The sequence below is a fragment of the Cannabis sativa genome, chromosome 9, assembly GCF_029168945.1.
Source record: "Cannabis sativa cultivar Pink pepper isolate KNU-18-1 chromosome 9, ASM2916894v1, whole genome shotgun sequence".
NCBI lineage: Eukaryota > Viridiplantae > Streptophyta > Magnoliopsida > Rosales > Cannabaceae > Cannabis > Cannabis sativa.
Window position 1 is genome coordinate 31686167 of NC_083609.1, and position 23216 is coordinate 31709382.

Genomic DNA, 23216 nt, shown 5'->3' on the forward strand with positions numbered 1-23216 from the left:
TTGCTTTTCGGAACCAATTTTTTTGTCTTAAATTTTTAACTAGTTGATAAATATAAACGGTTTCTTTATATTATATTTGAGTTATTGTGTGTTATTATTTGTGTTTATTTATTTTGTTATGGAACTGGGTCTTTTCATATTTATGCCTCAATATTTTTTGAAATTGATCTTCATTTTTTAAAAAAAATTATAATCAATTTTATGATGTATTATGGGTTATGAGATTTTTTTTATTATAGAACTAGTTTTGTTTTTAATTTATGTTTCAACGTTTTAGGAACTGATTTCCCCTTTATTTTTTAATTGTAATCAGTTTGAATTATTGTGTATTACTTGTTTGTATTCATTATGTTATATAACCGGTTCTATTTTAGTTATGACCGGTTTTGAGTTATTTCATGTTATTGGTTTTTAGTCATTATAACAATGTTATAAAACCGGTTCTATTTTAATTATAACTGGTTTAAGTTATTTTGTGTTATTTATTTTTATTCATTATGTTACAGAACCGGTTATATTTTAATGTAATAATTACATAAGGCACCATTTTTTATAAAAAAAATTACATTTTTATGTTTACAGATTTTTTTTTTATATATTTTTACGGTCTTTCATAAAAATAACACGAAAACAACAAGAGAACTACATAAAAGTAACATGAAAATAACATCTAAATAACAACAAAAAATAACATACAAATAACAGAAAAATCAACAAAAGTACAACATAAAAAGACCGTATTTTCTGTAAATAAAATAAAAAAATCATAAAAATGTTTAAAATTCCGTTAAACCGTATTTTGTAACTTTTTTGTTGTTTTTGTGTATTTGTGAAATAATCCATATTTTAATTATAAACGGTTTGAGTTATTTTGTGTTATTTATTTTTATTAATTATGTTATAGAACTAGTTCTATTTTTATTATATCCGATACATTTGATCTCCAGTTTTTTATGTTATAGAACCAGTTCTATTTTTATTATATCCGAGACATTTGATCCCCAATTTTTTTTAAATTATAACCGGTTTTATGAGGTATTTTGTGTTATGAAGTATTTTATTGTGAAACTAGTTTTGTTTTTAATTTATATATCAGTGTTTTAGGAACTGATTTCTTCTTTGTTTTTAATTGTAATCGGTTTGAGTTGTTGCATGTTTTTTTTTGAATTAATAAGGAGATTTATTAACTAAACTCATTCAAAACAATAGAACACACTTCAGAGGAACAATCCTCCAACTGAAGCACACAACCTATAGAGAAACAAGAGTCTCTTGCCAAGCAATGAGCCAACTTGTTTGCAAATCGTTTTAACAAAACATAACTCAACAAAAGGTAAAGCCAAAAGTAAATTCCTAACATCTTGAACAATAAGACAAAACTGTGAGGACATAAAAACTTTACTTTGGACTGCTTGGACACACACCAAACTATACGTTTCTAACACTACATTGTCCCAGGGATGAGTCACAATCCAACTCAATGCTTCTTTGATGCCTACGATCTCAACAATTTCGGTTTGGACATACCCAACCTTTTCCTTCTTGAAAGCTTCTACCATGGTTCCATGATGATCTCGAGCTACACAGCCCATTCCAAACTGACCCTCTTGTTCAAATAAAGCCCCATCAACATTAACTTTAATCTTGTTTAACACAGGTGCAATCCAACGCTCACAGTTTCGCCCCCATCATTCAAAGGAGACAACGAAAGGCCCTTCCTTTCCTGAGCAAATTTGTATTGATCAAGTAAGATTCTAGCCGATGTTACAATATTTGAAGCAAGCCAACTCTTCTTTTGCCAAACAAAGTCATTCCGCGCACGCCAAATAGCCCAACTCACCATCGCTGCTTCCTCCATTTTAATTCGTGCCCCTGGTGAAAATTCCCAACAACCAGCTGGTGAACGTTGCAGCCCCAGCCCCGACGTCCACTATGCTACGATGCCAAGCAGCCTTTGCGACCGAGCATTCCACCAATGCATGTTGAATAGTTTCAGTACTAGAGTTGCACACAGGGCAATCAACATTGACAATAACATGACACTTTTGGAGTTGAAAACAAGTTGGAAGCACACTCGAAGCAGCTCGCCATAAAAAACTACTGATCTTAGGAGGAATTTTTAATGACCAAAGCCGCTTCCTAAACTCAGTATTGGCATCCCGGCATTAAGCACCCTTAGATTCTTGCAAGAACTTATATGCACTTTTAACCAAATAATTCTCACAAGTCTCAAGTCGCCAACTCCAACCATCATTAGCGGCCGAATCACTGAGCTGAATGGACAAAATAAGGTCATGATCATGGGCAACAAACAGGTCCCTCACAACATCCTCATCCCACGCGAGAGAGTTGTTGCATGTTAATTGTTTGTATTCATTATGTTATATAACCGGTTTGAGTTATTTCATGTTATTTGTTTTTATTCATTATAACACTATTATATAACCGATTCAATTTTAATTATAACTTATTTGAGTAAGTTTATGTTATTTGTATTTATTTATTACGTTACAGAACCAGTTATAGTTAATTATAACCGGTTTGAGTTATTAGTTTTTATTCATAGAACCGGTTATATTTTAGTTATATCTAAGACATTTACTTCTAGTGACTTTTCCCGCAACAATGACTTTTCCGGCGACATTGACTTTTTCGGTGACTTTTCGACGACAGTAATTTTTTCGGTGCCATCGACTTTTTCGGTGACTTTTCCAATGCCGACGACTTTCCAGCAAAACTTATTATTGTTTTACAAATATGAGATTTCTATTTTTTTTTTACAAAAATATAACATGAAAAAACCCATATAAATATAACATGTAAAAAAAATAAAAAAACTTATAACCCTATAGTATTATTTATTTATGTCATACAAATCTAAACTAGTGGAAATTGCATTGTATACCCTTTTTACTTTTTTCGTTTTGATTTTTACCTTCATTATCATATTCTTTAAGATATACCCACTTTTATAAATGATGTTCCTATTATACCCCTTATATTAATGTAAATTATGTGCTACACTTAAGTGAATGACAAAGATATATTAGACAAGTCACTCATAAAAGTGGGTAGATTTTAATGAAATATAATATAAAAGTATTTTTAATTAATGCATAGAAAAAAGAGGTATTCCTCAACTTATCCACCTTCAATTCCCATATTTATATTTATAAGAATTCCCATTAAAGATTATTCCAAAACCGTCCAACCATAAATGTGGAAAGTTCTCATACAAACTGAAAAGAACTTTAAAAAAAATAAAATAAAATATAAAACAAACCAGTTAGAAAAATTATATAATATTCTTTTGAAAAAAAAAAAAAAAACAACAAAAGAAAAGGAAAATTATATAATATATAGGGATAAAAAAGAAAGTTGTGAATAGTCGACAAAAGAACACCGTTGGCAATTCCCCACCACTTTGCTTATAGCCCACCGACCTTAGGCTTTGGACCTTTGCTTTGCTTATTCGCTAGATAAACATTTCCTAAAGCCATTTTTTATTTTTTTGACATTTCTATAAAATCATGTCATATCCATTACATTAATTTTTTTTTGACTTGATATCATTACATTAAATTAGTCATATATAAATTTTATAAAGCATTAAATTAGCCTTAATAATTTTGTTAAAAAAAAAAGCCATTATAATGTAAGGAAGGAAAGGGAGATTTATTGATTTATTAAAAAAAAGTAAATTATTATGATTTTTTATTTTTATTTTTATTTTTTAAAAAAATAGGAAAGAAGTGATTTTTATTGGTTTGACGTTCCCAACCCAAACCCCGCGTTGCTTCTCTGTCCATCTCTCTCAGACCCAACAAAAGCAACCAACAGCCAATCTCACCTGTCTTCTTCCTCTTCTCACACAATCACAAACCCTAGAATTTCAATAAAGGTAATTTCTTCATTCTTTGTTGATCTTCTTCTTCTTCTTCTTCTTCTCCTTTGTTTTCTCTGTTGTTATTATTTTCTGTTACTCTAATTTCGGCTTTGACGATCCAAACTTCTATTTTTATTTTTGAATTTTCTTGTATCCAAACGCTCTAATTTTAGCATAGCCCATCTGTCAATCCTGTGTTTTTCCCTATTTGACTCCTTCGTTTTCCTTTCCAATTCTTTCCTTATCCCATACGGTTCTCCTATTTCTTCTTGCTTGGTTGTTTTTTCTTTTTTTCAATTTCGCTATTTTTTTTAACTCTTTTGGGAGAACTGGGATCATTTCATTTCAGAAGTTTTTCATTTTTGTGACATTATAAAACTGTATTTTCTTTTATGGATAGAAGAGATTATCAGCGAAACGGTTTAGTGGTAAGAATATATTGGGGAGTTCTTTGTTTTTGAAATATGGGATTTTCATTCTTTGGCCAATAAATGTATGTATGATGCATATTTGTATACATGGATAATTCTTGTATTATAAAAATTATTATATATTTTGTGAAGAAAATGAATTTTCCTTACAGAATTGCTACAGTAATCATTTAAATAAAAACGTATAAATGTATATTAAATCACTAGATAGTTAAATTGGTGTTGAAATCATCGTTTTCTGTTTCATGATTACCATTGATTTTCTTGTCATTTTCAATCAAAAACCCTTGAATTGTGTTCTCAATAGGTGTTTTCTCTGATGCCTCAGTTTTATGTCATTTTCATGGTTGGTGAATGTGCCCATGATTTCTGTCTTTCACCACACATTTTTATTATATATATTTATATATACATCTGATTTGATTTGGAATTGGTAATTGTGTTAGATTGACTTTGATTTGGATTTGGATGCCACTGGCTGCATTTAGCTATTCAATTGTTCTACTTTGTTACATTTGAATTAATCGGTGGATCAAACAAGAATTTGTTCTTAGTTTGACACAAATTGGGGATTTTGTTTGTTGTATTTTCTGTAAGCGTTATGTTGGTATTGGTATTTGTTTTTGAATTGGGTTGAAATTCTCATGGAATTAGTATCCATTACGAATTTCTAGGATGTCTTATGCTTGGGGTTATTATGATTCAAGATTTACTCACTGTGCAGGCACATGCACCTCCTCCTGGCTACTTTGTACGTTTGGAAAACAGAACTGAAGACGATTTGTATTTGAGGAAGAGAGTCAGGATGCGTAGGTGGCTTTGTTGTACTTGTCAGGTAGAAGAGTCTTACCCTTCAAATGAAAATGAGCATTTGAAGAGTCCGAGGAATTATTCAGATGGTATGTACAAGCGAAGCTGTTTTTTGTTTTTCCCTAATTATATATAATATATATATCATGACAAGCTTAGAATATAGTTCAAACAAATGTCTTGCAATATATTTCATACCATATTGTTGATTGTGCTTCCTATCTGTCGTCAGTGCATTTGTCTTAATGGCCGTACCTGCTGAACTCATTGAGAGCTTCTGTTCTGTGTATTTGTAGACTGTTGTAGGGTTCTTTTGTAATAGAAACTTCTAACTATAAGTCATATTGAAGTTTTTCATTTCTAAAAAACTGAGAAAAAAAACCTTGAAAGATTCTATACATGTATTCTACACATATTATACATCTATATGTAAGTTAAACTTCTGACCAGTCTATCATTGTTTGTAATTTGTTTTTCCTCTTTACTATTTTCTTGTTTGTTTATCAATGTATGATAACTGGGTCTTTTATTTTACTGATGGTAAGGGAACCAAAAGGGTTCAAGAGTAGCAGCTCCTGTCAAACCTGACGTACAAAAGGCAGCACCACCACCTATTGAGGTGGCTGCTTTGTCTCTGGAAGAACTCAAAGAGAAGACTGATAATTTTGGATCCAAGGCATTGATTGGTGAAGGATCCTATGGAAGAGTGTATTATGCAAGCCTGAACAATGGGAAAGCTGTGGCTGTAAAGAAACTTGATGTTTCTTCTGAACCTGAGACAAATGTTGAATTTTTGACCCAGGTGTGCAACAACTTAAATGTTGATATAAATTGCCTTGTAGCTTTTTAATTTTCTTTCTGACTGTTTGATATGAATTTTTACAGGTTTCCATGGTTTCTAGATTGAAGCAGGAAAATCTTGTTGAGTTGCTTGGTTATTGTGTTGAAGGAAATCTTCGTGTACTTGCATATGAATTTGCCACCATGGGATCTTTACATGACATATTGCATGGTGAGGAATGCCACTTTCATCTTGTCCATTAATTTACAAATTGATTTTTCATCTTTAAAAGTTGAGAATAGTTGTAACATTTCAATTTTCAAATCACGATTTGCAGGTAGAAAGGGAGTTCAAGGTGCACAACCAGGTCCAACACTTGATTGGATGCAGCGAGTGAGGATTGCTGTTGATGCAGCTAGAGGATTGGAATACTTGCATGAGAAGGTTCAACCTTCTATAATACATAGGGATATCAGATCTAGCAATGTGCTTCTCTTTGAAGACTTCAAAGCCAAGGTTGCAGATTTCAACCTTTCAAATCAGGCCCCTGACATGGCTGCTCGTCTTCATTCTACTCGAGTTTTGGGAACCTTCGGTTATCATGCACCAGAGTAATGTTTCTGGAATTCCTTTTCTGCATCTATACTAGTCTATGAGACGTTTTTGTTTCACACGTTTCTTAATCGATATTGCCTGTGCTGTACAGCTTAGTTGCTGTTTTTAACTGGTCTAACTAGTAATAACCATACTTTTTGTATGGTTTCATGTTCTTCCGATTCAGTTAGAGTCTGAGTAATAATTTTGTTTCTACATTGGACAGGAGTAATGGTTATCAAAACTAGGTGATGGTAACGTAATTAGGCATATCCTTGTATTTAAAGTTGTTAACTGGGTATTGTTTGCAACGCTGCAGTCTTTCCTATAATGAAATTCTATTTCTCCCTCTCCTTTTTTAATCTGAAAGCAAAATTTTTGTATATTTAAATGTTATTCGGTTGCTAAATTGTCATTAAATTGTTCTACAGGTACGCAATGACAGGACAATTGACACAGAAAAGTGATGTGTACAGCTTTGGAGTGGTTCTTCTTGAGCTTTTAACTGGGAGGAAGCCTGTTGATCATACCATGCCTCGTGGACAGCAGAGTCTTGTTACTTGGGTTAGTTTGTTTGCCTTTCTCCTCTACAATTTTGTATTTTACCAATATTATAATCTGACATGTTTGCACTCACCACCGTTTCTTTTCTTTGTTTTCTTCAGGCTACTCCAAGGTTGAGTGAAGACAAAGTCAAACAATGTGTAGATCCAAAGCTGAAGGGAGAATATCCTCCCAAAGGGGTTGCAAAGGTCTCTCTCTCTCTCTCTCTCTCTCTCTCTATATATATAGATATATATATACGCATGTTCCAACTAACTTGTCTTTTAGAATTTCGCAACTGATGCAAATTTCCTCCGGTAACACAGTTGGCAGCTGTGGCAGCATTGTGTGTTCAGTATGAAGCTGAGTTCCGGCCAAATATGAGCATTGTTGTGAAGGCACTTCAACCGCTCCTGAAGCCACCGGCCCCAGCTCCAGATGCTTCATAAACAGAGCAGGTCAGGTATCCCAGTTCTATCAGCAGTCACAACATTGTTAATTATTCAGAAATGCGGGGTTTGTTTGCCTGGGAGGATAGCAAGACGGAAGTTTCTATATAAATATATATTTGTTTATTTTTTATGAGATTGGATGTGTAGGGTTGGATTGGCCAATTTCATTTCCTTGCCAAAAATTTGTCTGTTGATTACTGAGCCAGAGTGTAAAAGACTGCTAGAAGAGTCACAAACTGACTGGGATTGGGTTGGGGAGGGTGGAGATTTCTTTCTTTCTTTTGCTAAATCTTTTTTCTTTCTTTTTTCCGGATTTATATTTATAATTTATGTGCTACAAAATGTGTTTGGTATTCTGTTCCTCATACACTATTGCTTCTTTCACTGTTGATTATTAACACTTGTACAAGGCAAACCTAATTGTCGTCTACATTGATGATATCCACTTCATGTAAAGTTTGATGTCTTGTTCATCCAGCTCGCAATCTTTTCTTTTTTAGTTTTTCTCTGGGCAATAAATATTTACAGTATTTGTTTGCCTAGAACATGAGAGAAACTATTACATGCATAAAATTGATTTTAGTTATTATGCATATTTCGATGTTTGGAAAATAAAAAACTGTTACTCGGAAACACGGAGTCCAAGAGAAAAATCAAGAGTAATTTATGGTATAATATTTAAATATAATTTATGATTGTAGATAAATATTTAAGTTGAACGGTAATATCATCTTTTGAAACTTTTATAGGCATCATGGTCATGTGGGGTATTAAATTTTTATTTTATTATTTAAAAATAAATTTAAATATACTAATAAAAAATAATGGATAATAACTTTGATTTAATAATTAGATACTTAGAGCAGTTCCAATGCTTTTTTTATTACGGATGTCCATCTGTCTTTGTCAGGGGTATAGCTACTAGGAAGAGGAGCTAATGCATTGGAGCAAAAAATACTTAACTACTCCAGCTAGGGGTGTTTACAAAGTATCCGATTCAATCCAATCCGCACGATCCAATCCAATCCAATCCGCAAAATGCGGATATCCGCACTTGTGCGGATTGGATTGGATTGAAAAATCCAAAATCCGCACTTGTGCGGATTGGATGTTGTTTGACCTCAAAAAGTAACCGATCCAATCCAATCCGCACTTAATTATATATATTTTTAAAAAATTATAATATATAATATATATTAATCAAAACAAAGACACAAACTTCTAATTTCTTAATCTTTTTTTAGTAATACATTGAGTTAGTAATACTTGTGCGGATTAGATGTTGTTTGACCTCAAAAAGTAACCGATCCAATCCAATCCGCACTTAATTATATATATTTTTAAAAAATTATAATATATAATATATATTAATCAAAACAAGACACAAACTTCTAATTTCTTAATCTTTTTTTAGTAATACATTGAGTTGGTACATTTTATTTATTTTATAATAAAAAACACAAGAAAAATAATTCTTATTCACATAGACACATACACATAAATTTAAATATATGTATACTAGCTTATTATTTTAGTAAGAGATACATATATATTTTAGTGTAAATCTAAAGATAAGTACATATACATTGATATATAAATATATATATATATATTGGTTTGATTTGTATATAAATAGATTATTATTGGAGATTAAAAAACAATAGTCTTTTTTTAATTTTTTTTCTATGAAATATTAAATAATTTATTATTAAAAAAATAACCGATCCAAAATAACCGATCCAATCCGCACTATTGCGGATTGGATTGGATTGGATTGGATTTAAACTCTTATGCGGATCGGATTGGATCCAAACTATGAAATCCGCACTTAGTGCGGATTGGATGTTGTTTGACCAAAAATGTGCGGATTGGATCGGATGAACACCCCTAACTCCAGCTACAACACAGGGGCAATGGTCAATATTTTTTTAAAAAATTAAAGTAAATATTGAAGATAAATATAGTGTGTGGAATCATAGTAGTAACTTTTATAGTTGTTAAGTATTGGAGTAATTTTTAGTAGTAAGTGGCCAAAAATAATGTGGATGAGGGAAAAAATAAAATATTATATTTTGGAATGATGTGGAATTTTATGGCAATTTTTAGAATTATTTGCATTGAAGATGCTCTTATGGAAGTTTTAGAAATATAATTTAAATACTATTACCGTTAAAAATTAAACTTATGGTGTGAATTTCTTGCTTAGAAATATGAGTTCAGTCTCGTGAAAATTGCCACGTGGAGGTAGTCCACATAGGAAAAGATAATTTGTTGCAAGTGTGCACTTGTCTCCACTCCTGTGCTGTTAACCACAGAAAGTGTTGTTAATCGCAGAAAGTGATGTTAACTGCAGAAAGAAGTGTGGACACAACAACCAATGTGATCAGAGAATGATCGCTCCACCTCGCATGATGCGAACTTGTGAGAAAATGCAACCGGGGCAGGGTCTAGTAGCATACTTCCTTTCTCCAGTTTCGATTCGAAAAGAAAAAATGGAAAAAATAAAGAGAAAAACAAATATCAAATCACACCAGAGTATAGAGATACTCATCATTATATGCAAATATAAAAAAATAAAACAGTTATTTACACAAAAAAAAAAAAAAATTGAGTCATATATTCAAAAGTAATAAAATTATAAAAATAACTTTCGAGTACTAACAAATATTAAATATGAGCTTTTTTTAAAAAAATTACAAACCTATGAACTATCTAAACTCATAAAAAGGCTCAAATATTAAAAAAAAAAAAAGGGGGTAACTTACAAAAATACTGGCTTTTCACCTAATCTTTACAAAAATACTGCCTTGGGATTCTTTTTTTCTTTTATACTGTAAATACCGAAAATAAAAACAAGGTCTCCATCTTCCACACCTAGCGATAGAACCACCACAACAACACCAGAATAGCCGAAAAACAACCATTAAATCCGGTGAGATGAAGCAGAAACATTAAAACCATTAATATTGGAGCTGTCATGATTTTTCTAATGTTGTTTTTAGGTTGTTCCACTATTGTTTCGTATGTTTAGCAAATGTTGGTTTTAAATTACATATGTTAAACCAAGCACTGAATATTTATTTGAGGTAACCAGAATGAAAGAATCATGTAATGAAATAGTCTTACCTTCCATTAAAGTGGTGAAATCTAGAAGACAAAAAAAAAAAAAAAAAAGAGGATGGAAGCTGGTTGGGAAAAGAAATAATATAATGAAGGGATTATTTCATAAAAACAATAAAAAAATTACAAAAATACGGTTTCACAGAATTTTAAACATTTTTACGATTTTTTTTCATTTTATTTACAGAAAATACGGTCTTTTTATGTTGTAATTTTGTTAGTTTGTTGTTGATTTTTTGTTGTTATTTTGATGTTATTTTTATGTTACTTTTATGTAGCTTTCTTGTTAATTTTATGTTGTTTTCGTGATATTTTTTGGAAAACCGTAAAAATGTAAAAAAAAACATTTTTTGAATGTAAAAATGTAATTATTTTACAAAAAACGGTACCTTATGTAATTATTCCTATAATAAATGCAGTAAATGTGGGGAGCTAGGGCACAACAAGAAAGCATGCAGGAGAAGATATCAAAAATGAAAAGAAGGAGAACAACTAAAAAATAACAGTGGAACAACAAAAGAAAACTGAACATATATTGGAGTATATGATATTGAAAAAAATAACTTACATACAAATTTCATTAGAGCAGTACAATAATATTTAGAAAAATATGATAAAAAATGAAAGAAAATAACAGTAAAACAATAACAAAATAAGCCATAAAAGCCATCAAAAGATACAACACCACCACTCACAAAACCAGAGCTAACTATAACCCCCCCCCCAACACCACCACTCCCCACCACTCAAAAATAAATAAAGATTTTTTTTTTTTTTACTTAGAAAGTTTGAGTTGTCTGCTGTTCTTCTTCTTCCTCTGTATTGTTCTTCTTGAAGATATTCTCATTGGGATAGGCTCTCTTAACCAAGAGAGCCTCCACACTCCTTCATCAGCATGTCGTTTCAAGTTTTCTCTCTCAGCACACCCACAAAAACTTTCTCTCTCTATATATATATCTTGCTTTTCTCTCTCAAAACTCAAGTAAAAAAAATGAATGAAAGGAGTGAGCTTTGTAAGTTTTTGAAATAGTGAAGAATGGAGAGAAAAGTTTTATGTAAAGTCGTTGGTTGATGGTCTTTATCTTAAACACCAATCTTAAGAATTTCTCTATAGACACCAACCCACAAAAAAAGATAGAGAGAGAAACAAAATACATATATAAACTTGGGAATGGAGATCACATGGGTGGGTTGTGTCCAATTTAAAATTTAAGTCAAAAAATTGTCTCATCAATCAACTAAACACATATAAATATATACATATAAATAAATATATAAATTTTTAAAAATGGAATCATGTAAGTGAGTTGAACTTAAATTTCAAATTTAAGTTAAACAAAAAAAATTGACATAAAAGTAACATAAAAGTCATCAATCAACTTTTAAAAACTTTTTATATATATATATATATATTTATATATATATAAACACATATATATTATTAAGTGAAATTAATTAGGCTTACTCAAAAATAAAAAAAAAAAGTAAAAATGTAATAATTGTCGTGTAACAGTAAAAAAGATATAAAATAGGAAAAATCAGTATAGGGTGTAAATTTCCAAAAAAAAAACCATAAAAATTGATTAAACATAAATATGACATATTTATGAAAAAAAGTTAATAGTATCCTTTACAAAATTAAAAAAAAATATATATTAAACATAATATTTTGTAGTTTAATTTGTAAAATAATTTTATATTTTTTATTGAATTTTCAATAATTTACTTTATTTTTTTTAATATATAAGTTTGTAAATATAAATAAACTTGATTCTTTTAATTTATTTTTATGATTAAATCTTAGTTTTTTTAGAAAATTTATGTACAATTAATTTTTTTTTATTCTAATTAATTAATTTTACTAATTTCAAAAATTTTATCAAACTTTGATTAATTTTTCTTTGATTTTTCAAGAATACATAGTTTTTTTTTTTTTTTTAAAAAAAAAAATTAAATTTTCCAATAAAATGATGCAAAATATGGTATTAGTCAAAGTTGTAAAAATATGAAATTATTATCGGTAAAAGAAACGAAAACTAATCCCAAAGTGCAAAGAGAATTTGTAACAAGTATATTCTAATAGTGTCATAACTTTAAAGAACAAAAATACTAATTATTCGAAATACTACATAAGCATTTAAGTACAACCAACTAGATTACATAAGGATTTTGGTCACAATTCTCTGTAATTCATTTCAAATAGATATAAAGCATATGAAGATTCAGATAAATAAATTCATGATCAAAATTGTATGTGTGTGTGTTTCATTTTCATTAGAATAACAATCTCCATTCTCATATTGTGAAATATGTGCATAAACCCGTCTTCTTACATTCGAGTATTGTATGCACTACTCGATAGTCAATTGAAAACATTTCACTTAAGTAAAAGGGAAAAAGAAAAAAAATCTGTACATCACTTCCTCTTTTCAATTAAGAAAGAAGAAATGTTTGACAGCTTCATTATATTCCAACCACGGAAAAATGTTACCATCCTCTGTACAAGAAGCAATGGCTATGCAAGTAATACTACTAATAGTACTAGAAAACATCTATACATGTCAATTATGTGAATCTTATTATAGGTCTTTAAGAGATTCTACAATTTACACATTCATGTGGTTCTTCTTCCCCTTGCACCAATCACACCTGTACATATTAAGAGATTAAATCCATCAAAATCTACCTAATCAGATCTAAATACAAAATAGAAGTCTTTGAGATATGGCAGAATAGTATTGTCTAGTACTGATTATACATGATTTTGCACCGTATCCTTCTCCTAGAGAGGAAGTTGAACAAAAGGGGTCATCCCAACCATGATGATGCCATTTTTCTTAAAACTCTAAATTTTCTCTCAACTGATAGCTGGATCATAATCTATACTCCATTACCTTATCTAAACAATGCATTTGCCGATATGAATCTAAAAATCATACATAGGTAGAACAACAGTTTCACCCTGTCTGAATACAATTTTACAATGTAGATGAAAAAGGAAGAATGGCATATTATTGATGTTTTTATTTAACAACATATTATTGATAATTGATTATAAGAATATTACCAAAAACAGTAAGAGTGAACAATCGAAGATTGACGACATACTTTTTAGGAATAGATGACAGAGTAGTTGTTAGCTGAAGTACACACCATGCACCCCTTCCATCATTTTACAAGCTCTACAAACAAGACAAAGCTTAATTTCCCAGGATCTTACCCTTCTTGCCAGCCACATAACTTTACGTTCCATCATTTTACAAGCTCAACAGGCCAGATAAAACTTAATTTCCCAAGATTTTACCCTTCTTTTAAGCCACTTAATTTTACCAGACTTTGCACTCCTGTCAGTGTTATATGAAATCAAGGCTGTGCATATGAACTTCCACTCTCCTTGGTAGCTCCTTTAAACAAATTATTGACCACTATGTACCAAGTTACATCATTTGGGATGAATCCCTTGTCCACACCCCTATATAGTAGCATGTAAGCATCATTTGCCATGCCTTCTCTGCAATAAGAACTGATTAAAGTGTTGTAAGTGATAGCATCTGGACATATTCCCTCAACTTGTACTCTTTCAAAGAGATTCAAAGCTTCCCAGATTCGTCCTACCTTGCATAGGCCATTTATTAGGCTGTTGTAAGTAACTATGTCTGGAGTTGAACCTCGATGAATCATATCCCTTAGAAATTCAAGGGCATCACGTACTCTACCACTTCTACAGAGACCATTAATTAAAATATTGCATGAAATATTATCTGAATGAATCCCCTTCCTCGTCATTTCATCAAACAGTGCCATGCCTTTCTCAACAGCCCCAGCTCTGCAGAGTGCCTTTATTAGGCCATTGTATGTTATTTTGTCAAGAGGGCATCCCTTAAATAACATATCATTTGCAAGTTTAAGTGCTTCTTGGATTTCCCCTCTTCTCAAAAAGGCATGAATCAATGTATTGTAAGTGACAGTGTTGGCAATAACACCCTCCAAAAACATATCACGATAATGTCCCAATGCTTCTTCCATTCTACTAACCTTACATAGTCCAAATATTAGAGAGTTATATGTAAATATGTCTGGCTTACATCCATTGAATGACATTTCATTATACATTGTCAAAGCTTTATCAACATTTCCAGATTTGCATAGAGCAGATATAAGGCAATTATATCCCACAGTATTGAGACAAAGCCCCTTGGTTTTCATCTCGTTCAAAACATTGCCAGCTTCCTCTAGCTGGCCTTCCTTGCAGAATCCATCAATCAACGTTGTGTATGTAATCACATTAGGCTCACAACCCGTAACTGTCATCTCATCTACCAATGCAAGAGCTGAATATAGTAAACCTTTCTTGCAAAGTCCATAAATCAGTATGTTAAATGTAAAAGCATCAGGCTGACAACCGAATTTTAACATGTCATCATAGATTACTGCCTTAGCTTCATCAAATCTTCCACTCGTAACGTATCCATTAATCAATGTATTGAAAAGCACGTTATTGCGATTTGGCACTTTGTTCAGCAATGCCCTTGCGTCATCAACTTGTCCCATTTTACACAATCCATGCATTAGAACTCCGTAAGTTACATCATCAGGAGCAAAACCTCGAAGAATCATACGATCAACGACTTTGGCTGCCTCGTGAATCCGATTGGCCTTGCAAAGCGCATGGATTACATCATCAAAAGTCCGAATGTCAGGTGTACAACCCATCAGAAACATTTCTTCCAAAAGTTTTAATGCTTCATTGTCACAGTTATTCTTGGAGAGTGAATGTATTAAAGTCTGGTAAACCACTGAATTTGGCACGCATCCATGTTTTGTCATATCCCTCAAGAGTGAGCATGCAGAGTCCACATCACTAATCATACAAAGTGCTTTCATCACTATTCCAAAAGTGTAAACAGTGGGAGAGACACCCTTGCTCAGCATGTCATAGAAAACATTGGATGCAACTTTAGGGCAGTTTCCATCCACTAGTATTTCCAATACAACATTGTATGATCTAAACGTCGGTTCACAAAAGTAAACAGCTTTCATATCCAAGAGTAGCCTAGTTGCTTGACCTGGAAAACCAGATTTCCCATAATATTTCATAATCAAGATGAAAAGGGACTCCCTGAAAATAATATCTTCTTCTTTCATCTGTGCCAACAACCTTTCAATAACTTTAAACTCACCAGCAGCCCCAAGCTTATCAATTAGCAAAAAGTAGACATCAAATGAGTGGCAATAACCCTTTTGGGAGCCTGCCCTTTCAAATATATCCATTGACGTAGCGACATCAAGTGGAAGTTTAAGCAGCTTACAAAGCTGAAATGGGGAAATTGGAACAAGCAATTTCTGAAGTTCATTCAAGTCGAAAGGTTTTAGTAACCTTTCCCATTCAGTTTCGGACTCTGACCCATTATTATTAATTGTATGTATGTGAATATGATCCTTAAAGCCCCCGGCTGAGCAAAATGCAAAGCAGGATGTTTTGAACAAATAATGTAAGCTTTTGCCCATGTGGACAGAGAGTGTTGATCTTATTAACATTACTCTAAAACTGTACTTAAAAAGATTTATCAAACTAACCGCATAACCAAAGGATTCTCGAATTTGAACACATGACTTGATTCATCATTTTTCCTGCAAAAGTATATAAAAATTTCTATTACAATTCAGATGTATATAATGCTTTAGGCATGCTTCAGTTGATTTGAGAATTGTCCTTCCCTCGTGATTAGAACAAAAATTCAGTACCTAAAGCGTTCTTCGTTCTGCCGCTTCCTTTGTTCCGCCACCCACTCCTCGGGTCTGCCAGCTTAATCATCCACTACAGAGTACAGAGGGATTCGTCTTCTTGAAGTTCCGGTGGCGACTCTCTGTAGCCGCTGCTTTGAAGCGTAGTTTGTTTCTTTGATTTAAACAAAAAATGAAAAGAGAGATTCGACCATACTAAAAATGAATTCCTACAGCTTTTGGTAACACGTTATTTTCAAATTTTTTAATCACAAAAATATAAGTGAAATTTTTATTTTTAAAATTTTGTTTTTAAAAATTAAAAATATGTTCTATAACTTATTTTTTAATTTTAAAATGAAAAATAAAAATATATTCTGTAAATTTTATTATTATTTTTATTTGTTGATTTTATTTAAGTCGGGTCAGAACCCAGTTCGAAGTCAAGACAGGAGGCGAGTCCAAGTTTAGGGTTGGATTTGAGTTTAGTTTTTAAGGTTTAAGTTGAGAATGAAGTCTAAAATATTGATTAAAAAACTGTTTAAAAAAAATTAGAAATAATTTTTTTTTTATTTTTAAAATTTAGATTCTTAAATTAAAAAATTAAAAAGTAAAAAAGTATTATAGAACATGATTTAAAAAAATATTTTCATTATTTTAATTTTAAGAACAAAGAAAAAACTTAATTAAAAAGGTATTACTAAACGCACCCGCACCCGTAATTAGCTATCTATTTTTTTTTTTATTTTGATATAAAATATTATTATTTTTTATTATTTTATTCAACTAATTTATAATTAACAAATTCAAATTATAAAATATTATTAAAATAATCAAACACTAATTATAAAAAAATTTAATTATATATGCATAGATTAACTTATGTGTACTAATATTGGGGGAATATGTCAACTTTCCCCTTATTTTAAAAATGCCCTCTCCATTTTAAACCCCAACTCATCTCTCTTCCTTCTTTTCTCTCTCGCTCTCTTCTCCTTCTTCCCTAAACTAAAATGCACCAAATTTAAACCTCAAGCGCCACCCATGAAGCAGCCCAACCACCTCACACCACCAACGAAGTTCTCTAACCATCGAGTGCCACCCACGAAGTTTCCCCAACCATCGATAACCACCCACGAACCGAGAATGTGGAAGGTTAGTTTTATTTTTAAAAATTAGTATCCATTTAAACCCTAAATTATCCATTCAAACGATCTGTGATTTCTTTGTGTTTTTTGTTTATTATTTGGTAAAAAATCGAATTTTGGTAAAATCTGCGTTTTCTATGATTTTTTTGTATATTGTACAATTAATGGGGTACGATAGTGGTCTGATGGTAGGTACGATAATAGTGTAATATGGAGATTAGGGATGAAGCTCCTATGGTGGTCTGATGCTTTGCTGTTATTGAAATGAGCAAAGGTTGAAGACGTAGGTCCGATGTAGGCCCAATGTAGATCCGATAGTGGCCCAATGCTACCTATTTTTCTTATTTTTTTTTAATGTTATTATACATAAAAATGGGTATCATCGGAACTATGTCTTCAACCTTTACTAATTTCAACAACAGATAAGCATCATACCACCATCGGACCATGTCCTACATTTATAGGTAGCATCGGACCACCATCAGTCTTCAACTTTTCTCATTTCAATAACAGAAAGGCATTGAGTCTGTATCGGACTACCATCAGACTTTCATCCCTAACCTCCAGATTACACTACTATCATACCCACTACCGGACAACTATCATACCCCATCGTACCATATACAAAAAAAATCACAAAAAACCTAAATTTTACCCAAACTCGATTTTAACCAAACAATAAACAAAAAAGCAAAGAAACCACAGGGGGAATGGAAAATTTAGGTGGCGTTTGGTTGGAGGTAATGAAATGGAATGGAAAGGAAACAATTTTCATTCCATTCCTTTGTTTGGTTGCATTTTAAAGTATTGGAATGGCATTCCAATGGAATGCATTTTCCACCATTTTGGTGGAATGGCTATTCCATTTTAAAAAGAAAGGAATGACCATTCTAATGTAACAAGAAAAAAAATTTAATTATTTTTTTATCAATTTTTTTTATGTATTTTAAATTTTATTCCATTCCATTCCTATTCTCATTCCCATTCCCATTCCTATATTTTCATTCCTCCCAACCAAACGCCTCCTTAGGGTTTAAATGGATAATTTTTTTTTTTTTTAAAAAAATTAACCTTTGACGACGACATTACCGGTCAATGGAGAAGCTTGAGGGTCCGTAGTGGTTGTTGGGCGTGCGAGTCATGTGGTCGTGGTGGTCGCAATGGTCATCGATAAGAGATCGAGGTGGCTGTTGGTTGTGCGTGGTGGTTGTGGGTCGATTTGTTATGGTTAGGGTGAGTTCAAAGCAAGAGAGAGAAAGAGAGGCGATTGTTTGAAAATGGGAGGAGTATTTTAGGGTTTAAGGTAAAGTGTACCTATTTTAACAATTTAGATATATTTAAGTTTATGATTAATATTTACCCCTAATGCATGCATAATTAATTAAATTTTCCAATTAAAATTGTAACGACCGCTTTAGTAATTTGGATTAGTAAGGGCAATTAGCACTAATTTTTATTATTATTATTTTATTATTATATGTGACTTAATTTAATTGTTGACCCCAATATTTAGAAATAAATATTAGAGTTATAATTTCTCAATTCCGGAGATTTTATTAAACTCTAGGGGTATTATTTAGCTTATATGTGAAATATGTTATTTTTGTAATTTTTGTTCGGCGACAACGGAAAATGCGATGGATGACTATATTGATCACATGGGTAAGTTTAGAACCTTATTTCATAGTGGAATATATTTTAGAAAAAATAATTTATCGGGATTGAGCGGGATTATGGATTTTGACCATTTTACCCCTAGCTTTAGAAAAGTCATAGTTTTTGGGTTAAAGGCATTTTAGACATTTGGTTTAATGGTGGATTAGGTGGCTGCCATGAATAAGTGACACCTAGCTAAGTTGATTTCAGCCAAGGGAAATAGATTTTCCCAACCATTTACTTCATTTAGTGAAATTAAGAAAAACCAAAAAATTGAAGAACTCTCTCTCCTTTCTCCTTTCTCTCTTCGAAACCAGTAAGGCCAAGGGAAATTGTTGCTGAATTTTGGAGTTTTCAGCAAGGGATTCAAGAGAAATCAAGACAAGGTAACCCTAGTTTCTTTTCCCTTTAAGTTCTTGAAGTTGTAGTTTAGTTTCATTATGAAATTTCTAGGTTTAGTGGCTGTTTGGTTTTGAAATGCTTAGGGTTCAAATTCTAGGGTTAGTTTGAGTTGATTTAAGTTCCTAGCAGCTGGTTTTGATGCTTGGTGTTAGTTCTAAGCAAGCTTGAGTTTTGAAACTCAAGCTTTGAGCTTTAATGGCAACTTGAATTATAATGGTTTGTTCTGTGAATTGTTGGCTGGAATATGTTGTTTATGCCCTAATTAGGTACTCTGGAAGGTTTCATTGCATTTGGTGGAGAATTGAGCATTGAATGAAAAGTTTGGGGAAAACTGGTGCAAACCGGCTAGCCGGTTTGCAGTGCCACAAAAACCGGCTAGCCGATTTTGGCAGGGTTCCCCGGGCTTTTCATTTTCTCAATTTTTGCCATTTCGATGCCTCGGTTGGGTGTTTTCCCATTTCCAGAGTTAGAATAACCCTTTAAGAGCATAGCAGAACCTAGGGTTTTGGTTTTGGGTTTCCTGGGAATAGGTTTTTAATCATGTGACTTACCAGGTTTCAAAATGTGATTAGGGCATCCATCTAGCACGAGATTTCTGTTCAGGTCGGCCAGCACACTTGAATTCGGAATACAGGTAAGAACTGAATATAATATGTGATGTGATTATCTGAATGTGTGTATATGTGTTTATATATGCATGCTTAAATTATGATTTGCACTACCAACACTTGTATGAATATGTTACAGAGTGCATTGGTATAGTGATATTTGTTATTGTAAGTACGATTCAGTGATACCAACAGGGGCACGAGAAAGTGCTAAAGTGTGTGGTATATCACTCAGTGGTACTCAGGGTACGGAATAAACCCTACCAACACTCGTACAGTGAGGTACGATGTGCATGTGGTATAGTGGTTGTACCCTAGTGTTGAACGTTCATACTCATCTGTTAAGCTCTGTAAATAGGTGTATGGGCGCCTATTTACAGGTCGGAAATTATATGATAAGTTATATGCATTTCTTACTGAGTCTGTTGACTCACAGTTCTGTTTCCATGTGTAGGTAAAGGAAAGGCGAAAGCTGAACAGGAGTGAGCCTGAGCTTGGGTGAGGTTGTACATGTCAAGCAGCGCGACCTGGAGTGTTCGGTCTCGGGACATCTGGGAGTTGTATGTTGAAAGTCGCTATGCGACTAGTAAATTTGTGTATTTTGGAATGTATATATTGAAAAGTAAATTTTACAAAGTTTGAAAACGGGATCTCGGCATTTGTAAATATTCTATTATATTACAAAGTTTAATATTTAATGCAAAAGTTTTAATTTGACACGTTTTTCGAGAAACTTCTTTGATTAGCAAAGATTGCACAATAATTGAAAAAGCACTGTAGCGTGCCTTAGCATTAGGGCGTTACAATTTTGGTATCAGAGCCGTCAGGATTGTCTACCGAAGCTTGCTAAGACATGTACAATCTTCATCAGAGAAAGCTCGGTTCACGGTTCAGTAAGCCTGTACTTGTTTAGTATTTTAAATAAATGTGAATGTGAAAGTATGTTAGGATGCATATTAGATTTTAATTATTTATAAAAGAAAAGTGTGTTGCCTTTAAGTTATTAAGAGCAGTGTTAAGTTTTGATCGCTGTCTAACCTGCCTGGCTTATGGATTCGCAGGCTAAGTCCTATTAAATGGACGCCCCGCGAAATACAAGAAGTCAGGGTGATATGGTGGAGACCGGAGGCGGTCAGAGGAATCCCCAAAATCCTCGTGGTCGCGGCCGTGGCCGTGGCAGAGCTCAGGGTGGTCGCCCTGTAAATCCACCTCAAGCTCCTCCTGACTGTTGGGTTTTATGCCCTAAATAAAACTCATTTCAATATAATCAGATTTACTTATTAATATAGATCAGAAATAACATTTAATGTTGCATGGTTCACATGATTTATTTCATGATTATATGTATATAATGTATGAATTCATCTGAAACCCTTTTCACATACTTGATCCTGTTTATTGTGCTGTCAACACATTGGAAAGTAAACATGACTATGTGAATAAAGTTTCCTAGATTTATCAAACATAGGGTTTTACTGATATGATAATCTACAACAGAGTTTACTTGCATTTGGAAAAGTGCTATGTTCTTTCCAGAGCATTGGTTAAAGTAAAGCTCAGGTTGGATGCATGGAGTATGCATCGGAAGGGACCGATATTGAACTTTGACTTAGATTTATTAAACTTACCGTAATATCTATTCAAGTCAATATCGCCTAGTTGATCCTAGATCAAATGTTCTTAATCCTGTTATGATTAGGCTCAATCTTGAAAGGCTATTCGTGTTCTTTGATTTGTTAGTTAAGCCTACTTTTAGGTCAGGGTGATACGTACATTTTGGGAACGCGGTAGTGCAATTGAGTGGGAGCGCTAGCATAAACATGGAATCTATAGCTTCTATCTGGTGAATAGTAAGCAAAGGATGATCTCCTTCGTGCTTGACCAAACGAACATAAATGGTGGAGTACTCATTTCACATAAGCTGAAATATCATTTATACGGGGTCAAGTGTTTTAATGAATAAATACATTGTAAGGTGTAACGGTAATCTAATCCCTTTACAGTGTAGATCATTCATATAGAGGATCATTGATCACATTAGGATTATAACAATGGATAACTAATGATGCATCTATATGGTGGAACATATAGAACATTCTATATACTGAGAGTGCAATTCTAAGTTCTATGCGTGGATTCAACGAAAAATTAATAAGTTAGTGATTTTAGTGATAAATTCTTGATCTACTTATTGGAAGCTCGGTTATATAGACCCATGGTCCCCGCACTAGTTGAGATAATATTGCTTGTAAGACTCATGTAATTGGTTTTGATTAATCAATTATAATTCTCAATTTAGACTATGTCTACTTGTGAATTTTTTCACTAAGTAAGGGCGAAATTGTAAAGAAAGAGTTTTAGGGGCATATTTGTTAATTATGATACTTTGTATGGTTTACTTAATAAATATGATAAATGACAATATTATTTAATAATTATTTATAGTTATTAAATAGTTAGAATTGGCATTTAAATGGTTGAATTAGAAAATTGGCGTTTTTGAGAAAATCAGATGCAGAAAAGGTAAAACTGCAAAATTGCAAAAAGTGAGGCCCAAATCCACTAAGCATGGCCGGCCACTTTTGAAGGCAATTTAAACTGATATTTTCATTATTTTAATGCCAAATAATTCAAACCTAACCCTAGTGGAATGCTATAAATAGATAGTGAAGGCTTCAAGAAATTTACACTTTTCTTCTGACACTTATGATTCAGAAAAAACTGAGCCTTCTCTCTCCCTATCTGGCCGACCACTCCCTCTCTCTTCTTCCCTCTTAAATTTTGAAATTCTTAGTGTATGAGTAGTGCCCACACACAGCAAGTGATACCTCAACCATAGTGAGGAAGATCGTGAAGAAAGACTTTCAGAAGGAGTTTCAGCACTAAAGAATCAGAGAAAGAGATCCAGGTTCAGATATTGATAATGCTCTGCTACATAAAGGAATCAAGGGCTAGATATCTGAACGGAAGGAGTCATATTATTCCGCTGCACCCAATGTAAGGTTTACTAAACTTTATACGTGTTTATTTCATCGTTTTAGAAAGTTCATATTTAGGGTGT

General features: G+C 32.5%; 2 protein-coding genes across 6 annotated transcripts; one reads left to right on the forward strand and one right to left on the reverse strand.

The window, feature by feature from the left end:
- Window positions 1-3742: 3742 nt before the first annotated feature.
- LOC115722175 (PTI1-like tyrosine-protein kinase 3) lies at window positions 3743-7970 on the forward strand. 3 transcript variants are annotated; one of them, XM_030651308.2, is made up of 8 exons: window positions 3743-3901; window positions 5042-5216; window positions 5673-5929; window positions 6013-6139; window positions 6246-6519; window positions 6934-7066; window positions 7168-7254; window positions 7372-7970. In XM_030651308.2, the coding sequence occupies exons 2-8, from the start codon at window positions 5123-5125 to the stop codon at window positions 7492-7494; spliced, it is 1095 nt and encodes a 364-aa protein (XP_030507168.2). In that variant the 5' UTR covers window positions 3743-3901; window positions 5042-5122; the 3' UTR covers window positions 7495-7970. The 3 variants fall into 3 exon arrangements, with proteins under 3 accessions (XP_030507168.2, XP_030507169.2, XP_060959677.1); XM_030651309.2 differs by having other exon boundaries at window positions 3754-3901; window positions 5086-5216; XM_061103694.1 differs by having other exon boundaries at window positions 3793-4314.
- Window positions 7971-13014: 5044 nt separating this feature from the next.
- Window positions 13015-16558, reverse strand: LOC115723200 (pentatricopeptide repeat-containing protein At5g64320, mitochondrial). Of its 3 annotated transcripts, none has more exons than XR_004012914.2 (3): window positions 16363-16558; window positions 13726-16248; window positions 13015-13266 (listed from the first exon to the last, which is right to left on the reverse strand). XR_004012914.2 is itself a non-coding variant. In XM_030652635.2 (2 exons), the coding sequence occupies exon 2, from the start codon at window positions 16153-16155 to the stop codon at window positions 13981-13983; it is 2175 nt and encodes a 724-aa protein (XP_030508495.2). In that variant the 5' UTR covers window positions 16156-16248; window positions 16363-16558; the 3' UTR covers window positions 13015-13980. The 3 variants fall into 3 exon arrangements, 1 of the variants encoding a protein (XP_030508495.2); XR_009684348.1 differs by having other exon boundaries at window positions 13685-16248; XM_030652635.2 differs by having other exon boundaries at window positions 13015-16248.
- Window positions 16559-23216: the final 6658 nt, after the last annotated feature.